This window comes from Oncorhynchus masou, chromosome 9 (assembly GCF_036934945.1).
Source record: "Oncorhynchus masou masou isolate Uvic2021 chromosome 9, UVic_Omas_1.1, whole genome shotgun sequence".
In the NCBI taxonomy this organism is placed as follows: domain Eukaryota; kingdom Metazoa; phylum Chordata; class Actinopteri; order Salmoniformes; family Salmonidae; genus Oncorhynchus; species Oncorhynchus masou.
The window spans coordinates 36,891,750-36,903,910 of NC_088220.1; the positions used below are offsets into that span (position 1 = coordinate 36,891,750).

General features: G+C 41.4%; 1 protein-coding gene across 1 annotated transcript in view; it reads right to left on the minus strand.

Annotated features, from left to right (window-relative positions):
- The window catches only part of LOC135545964 (alpha-1,3-mannosyl-glycoprotein 4-beta-N-acetylglucosaminyltransferase B-like), a 222,333-nt gene that overhangs the window by 89,484 nt on the left and 120,688 nt on the right, over positions 1 to 12,161 (minus strand). The window contains exons 5-6 of the mRNA XM_064973976.1: positions 4,469 to 4,515; positions 1,865 to 1,978 (exon numbers count right to left, since the gene is read on the minus strand). Of these exons, the coding sequence (XP_064830048.1) occupies positions 1,865 to 1,978; positions 4,469 to 4,515 (161 nt within the window). The remainder of the gene's footprint in view (positions 1 to 1,864; positions 1,979 to 4,468; positions 4,516 to 12,161) is intronic.

The following is a 12,161-nucleotide window of genomic DNA, read 5'->3' on the forward strand; positions in this document are numbered from 1 at the left end:
TGAAATCTAGCTGGGTAGATAGCCAATGAGCAGAGGTAAATGGCAATATCCCATGGTTCTTTGTTGTAAGACAAACCTTTCCATTGAACGCTGGCGTAAGGACCATTCTTTTGCCGTTGCCAATTCAACCGTGAAGGAGCGAAGCTTAATACGCACAGCAGTATTTCGGGGACTTGCATCTTCAGCTGTTTATTTATCCAACATCATGGCGAATAAGTCAAGGAAAGCTAATTCTAAGACTAGATATATACGAATGGAGAAACATTTTTAGAGGAAATTGATTGTGAAAGTGAGAGAGCTCCCATAGCTTTGATTCTGAAACTGAGGCATATTTTTTGAACGGAGAGGACATTGTTTTGGAATGGTAAGTTGCTAATGCTGTTCTTTCTCTCGGAGGACCTGAGCCCTTGGACCATGCTTCAGGACTACCTGCCATGATGACTCCTTGCTGTCCCCAGTCCACCCGGCCTTGCTGCTGTTCCAGTTTCAACTGTTCTGCCTGCGGCTATGGAACACTAAACTGTTCATTTTTACTCTTGATGTGCTGTTCTGTTGCACCCTCTACAACCACTGTGATCTCCACCCGGCACAGCCAGAAGAGGACTGGCCACCCCTCATAACCTGGTTCCTCTCTAGGTTTCTTCCTAGGTTTTTGACTTTCTAGGGAGTTTTTCCTAGCCACTGTGCTTCTACACCTGCATTGCTTGCTGTTTGGGGTTTTAGGCTGGGGCTATTTAAATAGATTTGATTTGATAGAGGACTGTGGGTCTTCCAAATATTGAAAGTGTGTAAATAGTTACCCATGTTATTTTGTAAATGTATACATATATATTTTTTTTCATATATTTTTTTAGCAATAATAATTTTCTTCCCATTTTTAAATATATTTATTTGGGGGGGTGTGTTAGAATACCATTTTGGTATTTTGTATGTAGTTATTTGTTTCAAAATGTATACCTTCACCAATTTGGCCACTTGGGTACATTTGGGCTACTTGTGTGGGACACCTGGGTGACTTCATGATAAATGTCATGTAGCACACTCATTTTGGAAGTTATCATATCCTTGGTTCTGTGCCTGAGCCACAGGCTGTTAGATTTGGGTATGTCTTCAGGCGGAAATTGCACAAAGTAGGAGGTTAGCTCTAAGAGGTTTTAAGATTTAAAAAAAATATATATATAACTTGTTAAACAAAATCTCTTTCTTTGAGAAATTGTATTAGTATAAAATAAATAAATAAATTGAGCATAAAATAGCTCAGTATTTGTATTATTTTTTTTATACAGTCTTTTTTGCTCGTCTTTATTCCTGACTGTAAATACTCACACACACCAACACATACACAGCCAGGCACTTAGGTAGACAAGTAGTGAGTTAGACACACAGCTAGATAGCTAATCAAACAGACCAACAGACAGACAGACTCTCTCATACACACATTTATGCACGCATAGTCATGACCATTACATATTCACACATGCAGAAGAGTGCTAAATAAAAGAAGACAACAGTCTCGACGTTGGAATGTCACACACGCACATTCATTCACACCCAGCGGGGTACTAGATAAGTGACGAGAGAAGGGGCGACACTGAGGTGATGTCATCAAGTCACACAAGAACAGAGGAGTGGAGAGTGTCCCTCAACTCAGACTCAACCTGACGGTATTCCACACACACACACACACGCACGCACGCACGCGAGCGCACACAACAACGAATCGTCACAGCATCCTCATATGAAACAACGGGCCACGGTTCAAGACAAGACTTGAATATAAACTAGTCTCCTGTACGGAACTGCAGTGGGTTGCTCAGACAGTTGTGAAAGCTGCAGCAATCTGCTGGGAAGGCTGCCGTATTACCTGACCCTCTCCTTGGGGTCTCCGAAGGACTCTTTGAGACGGGAGAAATCGGGGTAGAAGTGGACTGATGGAGAGATGATCTCTAGAAGACCTGACTGGATCTCAACTGGAAATCTGAAAGAGAGAGAAAGGGGAGGGGAAAGAGAGAGAGTGGAGAGAGGTATCAACTATACATTTTATTTTCTACAACTATCATACAGACACAGCCCTGTTGGGATAGACAAAGAGACAAAGAGAGAGACAGACGGACGGACGGACAGACGCGACAGCATGTTGGTCCCTCCCACCCTGTGCATAATCACTTCCTCTCTTGTCAGGTTATTCAAATGCCTGACAGGATCGCGCACACACACACAAACACACAGCAGAAAATACACTGAAATGCATTTGTATTAGTCAGCTGTTTCTTGATCCGCAAATGCTAATAACCCATTCACAACCGCCTGACTACAAATGATAATATATAGAAAAAGATACACCGAAATGCATTTGAATTAGTCAGCTGTTTCTTCACCCGCAATTGCTAATAACCCATGCACAACCGCCTGACTATATATGATAATATATAGAAATTATATAGAAAATTCGCTGTAGGCATAACAGTTCCTTTTTTTCTCTTGAACATTTACTTAACAATTCAGTTTTTCTTCAAAGTTTCTTCATTTACTTATTGAATATTTAGGCCTACTTTGCTTAAACCTAACATTTCAAACAGCCTAAATTGACACATTGTGCATGCTTTTGTGAAAAAAGTCAAACAATAAAACACACGTTGAGCAGACTTACGAACTAAAGCCAGATAGAAAGAATGAAAGAAAAACCTCAATGTAGCCGATAGTTGTGAATTGTTTGAGTTGCGAATGCTTGAATTTGAATTGGTCACACCCAACAGGAAGCAGAATTTTAATTAAAGGAAGTAGAATTTAATTCAATACAATTCAAATGGCTTATTTAACACCATAGTAATGTTTATTTTGACAATGTATGGTTACCAATAAATACCATGTAGCATAAGCTTGAAATATTTATTTTTAAAACTCGTTCTCCTATAACAATTTTTTATAATTATATTGGACTAGAAATATTTTAAGATCATGTTGTGGGTTGTAAATTTAATAATTCCCTTAATGTTTTAAATATTAGAAAACACTGCAGTATGGAAGCGAACAATGTAACATCTTTTGACAAGGAAAAATACAAAAATATCTTTGAGTTATAATCAAACTAATGAAATGGTATGTGTAATACTTGCATCAATAAGTGGCATATTCTTTTGATAAAATATTTGACAAACTAATTAGAATATCATGTTTCACATCTCTGTTGAATTGGTTTGAATTACATTTTACTTCCATCCAATTCTGCTTCATGTGGGGTGTGGCCAATTCAAATTCAATGTTTGAATCGAATTAAATTCAGATAAGGACGTACAAAGAGAGAGAGGATCCAATCATGAGAGAGACAGGGGTCAAGTGTGCATCACTAACCCTGCCAATCACCCAGGACAGGAAAAGCTGCCCCTTCGGAACTCACATGCACACACACTAACTCACAATAGTTCACACCACACATCACACACACTCACCCCCCCCACACACACACGCTCTCTCTCGCCTGTGTTTCCAATCTCACTGAGAGAACGACAAGGTGACAGGGGGCACATTCAACCTCCCTCCTCCCCTCTTCTCTCCCCTCCCCCTTCCTTCCATCAACCCCCATAGCCATCTCCAACCGTGTCTGTGTCCCAAAAGACACCCTATTCCTTATGTAGTACGCTACTTTTTCACAGGGCCCATCAGGCTCTGGTCAAAAGCAGTGTACTTTAGGGAATATGGTGCCATTTGAGACGCAGCCCATTTCCCCTGAGGTGACACTGCTAGGGGACTTAGGAGAGTGACAGTGACGGAGTGACCACTGGTATCATCTTGGGTCAAAATGGCCACCTCGGCAGGAAAGAGCTCTGGCTCAATCTCCCACTGACAAACATGACCGTCTAAAACAGCAGGTTCTTAAACCTGCACAGTGGGCACTTTGTGAGGGGGGATACTGTCGGTCTAGGGAAGTGGCTAGGAGGATAGGTTTGGGGTTAAGGTTAGGGAATATAGGATTTTGAATGGCACTGAATTGTGTGTCCCCACAAGGTTAGTTATACAAGACTTTGTGTGTGTGTGTGTGTGTGTGTGTGTGTATGTGAGCGCATGATGGAAGGTAAACAGGATACAGTGAAATGCACACACCACAAATAAATAAATATGTATTCAAATAGAAATACACTATGCACACACGTCAAAGAAGACAGATGTGCACATGTGTGGATCCAAGACTTAAACAGACAAGCAGAGACCAAACGTGACATATAGGCACAAGTAGAGTGAATACATCTCACACACACACATGCACGCACACACACAAAGCACATGAACATGCAAACATCAAACGCAGGGAGCAAACACACACAATAACAAAATCATTTAAAAATACCACACACACAAACACCTTATTCCACAGGTCCACCCAACACACACTGAGCCCGAATTGAAAGTGACAACAGTCCTCTCCATGGAGAGGCAGGTCTCCATGGAAACAGCATCCCGCGGTACTTACAGGCGCTTGAGGTTGTCAGCCACGCTGTTGGCATACTGTTGGTCCGTCTGCAAAACGAGAAACTTATTAATAAAAAAAATACAAATAAAATCCAATGTCAATGCAGTTTTCTGTTCCATTAATAGATGATATGGCTGCAGAAAGAAAGCCTGTACATGATATACACATTGTTCCCATGTGTACTACTGTACACAAAGAACGATTTGCCTCCAAGACTTTTGCCTTTTGCCAATCTGCCCTGGATACAAAATAAAATAAAAACCACAAATAAATTGCTTTTCTATCACAACAACAACGTCACAGTAATTGTGCAATGCATTAATAGTGTTCCAAGAAAGCCACAGTGGAGATTGCGGGCTGTTCCAGTTTCGTCCCAAGTGGAAGCACCAGCTTGATGGTGTAATTCTCTGGCTTTGTATAAATCCGACATCCAGAGCTGTGTTGAGGTCAAGGAGAGGATAACATGTACACACGTATACATCCACTGGCCAAGTTTGCTTCACGACTTCCATATAAACCCACAGGATAAACCAAAATCATGCTTGTTCAAGAGGGTTTGTCTCAAAAAAGTAATGCACAGTAACATTATGCAATACGAATGATGAATTGTATAACTAACAGCTGACGCCATCTTTCTTTGCTTGTTGCTCAGACTAGCCATGCCCTTCTGGAGGGCTAACTCCAAAACAGTCCTCAGAAATGTCTTGGCCATTAAACAACAAATTATTCCAAATTCCCTGACTATGTCTCTCCATCCCGAAAGGCTGACAGATGGAGAGAAGGATAGGGGAGCATTGTAGGTGGAGAGAGAAAAGCAAGGGATCAGACGTCTAACAGGAAACACCTGGGATCACGGACCACATCCTTCGCTCCTCAAATTAACCGGACGAGAGAGCAATAGAGGGAGGGGATGGGGACTATCACAAGGGAAATACAAAATAGCCTGTCAAATTTCCACCCTCGGTGCCAGGACAGCTATGAAAAACATTATCTTGTAAACAGGAGAAACCAGTAATTATTGACACCCTTAATAAAGATGAGCAAAAATGACTGTATAAAAAATAAATCATTCAAATACTGAGATAAATTGTATGCTGAAATAATTGGGAAATAATATTATTTTATACTAATACAATTGCTCAGGGAAAGAGATTTCACTTAACAAGTAATATTTTTTATTTTTTAGCAAAAAGATAGGGGTCCCAATTATTGACACTTCTGTTTTCAATACCTTTCAATACCTCACCTTGCAAAAATAACAGCAACGAGCCTTTTCCTAAAATGTTTATATGAGTTGGAACACATTGGGAAGGATCTTAGACCATTCCTCCATGAAAATAGAACTCTTTGGCCATGAACACCAGGGGTGGGTTCGGCGTCGAAATGAGAATGCATAAGCAGAAAAGAACCCCATACCGACTGTGAAATATGGTGGTGAATCATTGATATTATGGGGCCATTTTACTTCCAATGGTCCTTGTCCCTTGTTAAGGTGAACAGAATCGTGAACTTCACCCAGTACCAGGACAATTTAGCCCAAAATCTGGTTTCCTAAGGCAGGAAGCTGAAAAGGACTAGGGAAAGAGATAGAAGTGAGAGAGAAGAGATTGAGAGAGAGACAAGAAGACAGAAATAACACCAGGCTGTTTTCATCTCTCCAAGGGGTTGGTGTGTGCTATATTAGGCCCCCATCAACACCAGACCCCCCCCCACAGCTGATGAGCTAGTGGAGTGTCGCCCTCCTCAGCTCTGAGCCACTCCACTGGTGGAATGTACCATGATCCCAGAGGTGAGAAACAGGACCTCAGAGGTGACAATGTCTGCTTGCAGAGTCCGTTAAGAGGCTTGCGACTTCAATTGACAGGACTGTCAAGGAACAAGCTTAAAAAGAATGACAGTCAGAAAACCACCTCTCCACATTGCGTTGGTGGTCTAGTACTTTAAAGCCTTGCTCGACAACCTGGCACCCTTGGTCCTGGACATGGAATGCTGGACATGGAATGCTATTGAGGAACATGTGTGTATCAGGACTTGTTCATGTGTTCATCCAAAGCGCCACTTGGGTTTTAGTGTATGAGTTTCATAGAACCATTGTTTCATATGTCATACACAGCCCTAAACTGTAGCCAATCAATTTGCAACAGTCATGTAAAATCCGATGCAGTACAGCGAGGTTACTACTACCTAACCAGGGGACCAAGGCCATTGACAATACTATCCCAACTAATCCCTTAACCTACTGTTCTAGTCCTGTTCCAACATGTGTAGTTACCTAGACAACGGAACCAAATAGTTTGCATCGTATTTGTTTAGTTCTGTGTTTTGCTTATGGTCACACACTGACAGATGGAGACGCGAGGGAAAGAGAGGGATGGAGAGACAGAGGGACAGACATATGGATAGTTGAAGAGAGAAAGGGTGTGACATGTTTGGGAGGGAAAGAGAGAGGGGTGGAAAGAGAGACTCTGAGAGAGAGAGCTGCTACTTCCGTGCTCTTCAGATGCCCCTATAGAGGCGTGGGTAATAAAAATGAGAGATGGCATAACCTAAGAGACATTCAGGAGAAGGAGAGGGATGGAAACACAAGAGAGGGGGGGGGGGTGAGCGAGAGAGAGAGAGAAATAAAGAAAAAATAAAAGCGAACTACACAAAGAGAAACAAGGTGGAGAAAGAGAGGGAAGATAGTGAGTGAGAAAGGGAAAAAGAGAGAAAGGGCGAGAGAGAGGCCTGCCAGCCATCGGAAAGTGTTAACTAATGCAGATGTCATTCACTGCCTTTTAACTATAGCCACTCTGGGGACTGTAACACAGACAGACTGGGACTCAACACCACACACACACACACACTGACACACACTGCAGCAAGACACACACAGGCACACATGCAGAGACGCACATGGACGCACACACACACACACACCACAAGACACTACGAGACACACACACACACGTGTACACACAGGAACGGACAGGCACACACTAACACACACCCACGCAAAATCCGTGTGTGGTGGGTGTGCGTCTGTGTGTGTGATTGACTAATGCTGGTGATAATAACTTGACGCATGGTGCATGGCTTAATCACACAGTTCTATATGTATCTCGCTTCCTCGTGACCTTTCCGGCTGGCCAGTCAGCTACACCATTAGTCAGTCTGCTCTTACATTATGCTATTACAGCAGGGGAAAGCAATACACTGGGAGGGGCACAGGCGCACACACGCGCACACACAGAAATAAACACATTTCGGTTATACATGTTCTATTCATGCTGTTGCACGCCTTACATTCACATGCACGCGCACACACACATAATCATTCATCACGACAGGGTCCTTTGGACTTAAACAACCCTTTTACATGATTAGGGTTTCTATACAATCGATTCCAGTGAACAAACACAGGCCTACCTGCGCAGCTAGCCTGTTCGCCATTGCATCACTAAGCAGGGGAGAGGGGAAAGGGGGATACCTTGTCAGTTGTACAACAATGCGTTCAACTGAAATGTGTCTTCCGCATTTAACCCAACCCCTCTGAATCAGAGAGGTGCGGGGGGCTGCCTTCATCAACATCAGTGCCCGAGGAACAGTGGGTTAACTGCCTTGCTCAGGGGCAGAATTACAGATTTCTACCTTGTCAGCTCAGGGATTGGATCCAGCAACCTTCTGGTTACTGGCCCAACGCTCTAATCACTAGGCTTACCTGCTGCCCCCCACTGGTATCCTGGACACCCCACACAACCCCAATAAGGTGGTGGGGCCCACAAGCTCTGTTGGTCCATGCGCCTGTAATCGATATATACAGCATATACACATACATATATATATAGTGCATTCACAAATTATTCCAAACCCCACCTTTTTTCCCCATTTTTTTTTTTTTTTTTTTTTTACATTACAGCCTTATTCTAAAACGGAATATTTAAAAAATGTACACACAATAAAGTGAAATCAGGTTTAGATTTTTTTTTACAAATGTAATAAATATAAAAAACAAATACCTTCAGACCCTCAAAATTGAGCTCACCTGTTTCCATTGTTCATCCTTGACACACTATAACTTTTTTTTTTTACACCTTTATTTTACTCGGCAAGTCAGTTAAGAACTAAATCTTATTTTCAATGACGGCCTACAGTGGGTTAACTGCCTGTTCAGGGGCAGAATTACAGATTTATACCTTGTCAGCTCAGGAGTTTGAACTTGCAACCATCTGGTTACTACAATCAGGCCTTTATGGGAGAGTGGCCAGACGGAAACCACTCCTCAGTTAAAGCACATGAAAGCCCGCTTAGGGTTTGCCAAAGGGCACCTAAAGGACTATCAGACCATGAGAAACAAGATTCTCTGGTGTGATGAAACCAATATTGAACTCTTTGGACTGATTGCCATGGGTCATGTCTGGAGGAAACCTGGCACCAACCCTACGGTGAAGCATGGTGGAGGCAGCATCATGCTGTTGGGATGTTTTCAGCGGCAGGGACTGGGAGACTAGTCAGGATTGAGGCAAAGATGAACAGAGCAAAGTACAGAGAGATCCTTGATTAAAACCTGCTCCAGAGCACTCTGGACATTAGACGGGGGTGAAGGTTCACCTTCCAACCGAACAACGACCTTAAGCACACAGCCAAGACTACACCGGAGTGGCTTCGGAACAAGTCTCTGAATGACCTTGAGTGGCCAGGCCAGAGCCTGGACTTGAACCTGATCGAACATCTCTGGAGAGAACTGAAAATAGCTTTGCAGCATTCAACTTGACAGAGCTTGAGAGGATCTGCATATTAGACTGGGAGAAACTCCCCAAATACAGGTGTGCCAAGCTTGTAGCGTCATACCCAAGAAGACACAAAGCTGTAACGCAGCCAAAGCTGCTTCAACAAAGTGCTGAGTAAAGGGTCTGATTACTTATGTAAATGTGAACATTTCTAAAAACCTGTTTTTTCTTTGTCATTATGGGGTATTGTGTGTAGATTGATGAGGGGGAAAATCAATTGAATCAATTTTAGAATAAAGGTGTAACGTAACAAATTCTGGAAAAAGTCAAGGGGTCTGAATACTTTCCGAATGCACTGTATATAGTACCAGTCAAAGGTTTGGACACACCTACTCGTTCAAGGGTTTTTCTTTATTTTTACTATTTTCTACATTGTAGAATAAAAGTGATGACATCAAAACTATGAAATAACACATATGGAAGCATGAGGTAACAAAAAAGAGTTAAAGAAATCAAAATATATTTGAGATTATTTGCCTTGACAGATTTGCACACTCTTGGAATTCCATAAACCAGCTTCATGAGGTAGTCACCTGGAATGCATTTCAATTAACAAGTGTGCCATGTTAAAAGTTACTTTGTGGAATATTGTTTGTTCTTAATGCGTTTGAGACAATCAGTTGTCTTGTGACAAAATACGGGTGGTATACAGAAGAAAGCCCTATTTGGAAAAAGACCAAGTCCATATTATGGCAAGAACAGCTCAAATAAGCAAAGAGAAATTACAAAAACCACCAAGCGCTATGATGAAACTGGCTCTCATGAGGACCACCACAGAAAAGAAAGACTCAGAGTTACTTCTGCTGCAGAGGATAAGTTCATTAGAGTTAACAGCTTCAGAGATTGCAGCCCAAATAAATGCTTCACAGAGTTCAAGTAACAGACACATTTCAACATCAACTGTTCAGAGGAGACTGTGTGAATCAGTCCTTCATGAACGAATTGCTACAAAGAAACCACTACTAAATGACAACAATAATAAGAAGAGACTTGCTTGGGCCAAGAAACACGAGCAATGGACATTAGAACGGTGGAAATCTGTCATTTGGTCAGATGTCCAAATTTAAGATTTTTGGTTCCAACTGCTGGGTCTTTGTGAGATGCAGAGCAGGTGAACGGATGATCTCTGCATGTGTAGTTCCCACAATGAAGCATGGAGGAGGTGTGAATGTGTGGTGGTGCTTTGCAGGTGAGACTGTCTGATTTATTTAGAATTCAAGGCACACTTAACCAACATGGCTACCACAGCATTCTGCAGCGATACACCAATGCATCTGGTTTGCACTTAGTGGGACTATCATTTGTTTTCCAACAGGACAATGACCCAACACACCTCCAGGCTGTGTAAGGGCTATTTGACCAAGAAGGAGAGTGACGGAGTGCTGCATCAGATGACCTGGCCTCCACCATCACCTGACCTCAACTCAATTGAGATGGTTTGGGATAAGTTGGACCGCAGAGTGAAGGAAAAGCAGCCAACAAGTCTTCAGCATATGTGGGAAATCCTTCAAGACTGTTGAAAAAGCATTCTCGGTGAAGCTGGTTGAGATAATGCCAAGAGTGAAAAACTGTCATCAAGGCAAAGGGTGGATACTTTGAAGAATCTCAAATATAAAATATATTTTTTTGGTGAGTACATGATTCCATGTGTTATTTCATAGTTTTCTTGTTTTCACTATTATTTTACAATGTAGAAAAAAGTATTTAAAAAATATATTTTTACAGTATGACTATTGCAGCTGGAAACTGCTGAAACAGCAGATTGTTTTTTTAATGGAATATCAATAAAAACAATAAAACTGGACTTCTTAAACTAGTTGAGTATCTGGAGCATCAGCATTCGTGGGTACAGGCTCAAAAATGTCCAGAAACAAATAACTTTCTTCGGAAGCTTTCATTGTCAATTTCTCGTATGGAATAGCCTCCATTTCAAGGAACAAGAATAGACTGACGAGTTTCAGAAGAAAGTCTTTGATTCAGGCTTTTTTGAGCCTGTAATCGAACCCACAAATGCAGACGGTCCAGATACTAAGCTAGTCTGAAGAAGGACAGTTTTATTGCTTCTTTAAATCAGCACAACAGGTTTCAGTTCTGCTAACATAATTGCAAAAGAGTTTTCTAATGATCAATTAGCCTTTTAAAATGATAAACTTGGATTAGCTAATGACGTGCCATTGGAACACAGGAGTGATGGTTGCTGATAATGGGCCTCTGTACACCTATGTAGATATTCCATTAATGGGCCTCTGTACGCCTATGTAGATATTCCATTTCCTGCAACAATAGTCATGTACAACATTAACAATGTCTGCACTGTATATCTGATCAATTTGATGTTATTTCAACGGACAGAAAATGTGCTTTTCTTTCAAAAATAAGGACATTTCTAAGTCACCCCAAACTTTGAACAGTAGTGTACATACAGTTGAAGTCGGAAGTTTACATACACTTAGGTTGGAGTCATTAAAACTCGTTTTTCAACCACTCCACAAATTTCTTGTTAACAAACTATAGTTTTGTCAAGTCGTTTAAGACATCTACTTTGTGCATGACACAATTTTTCAAACAATTATTTACAGACAGATTATTTCACTTATAATTCACTGTATCACAATTCCAGTGGGTCAGAAGTTTACATACACTAAGTTGACTGTGCCTTTAAACAGTTGACTGTGCTTTAGAAGCTTTAAAATTGACATCATTTGAGTCCATTGGAAAATTCCCAAAAAGTGCCTCTTTGCTTGGGAAAATATGTCATGGCTTTAGAAGCTTCAGATAGGCTTTCAAAGAAAAATTGAAACAAGATATTTTGTCATTTGAGTCCATTGGTGTCCAGAAATACAAATATCTTCTCTGTGTGCCCTTTAACCTGGCAAAACCAAGATGACTTGATGTATTTCAAGGCTGTGAACTACCTTCAAACT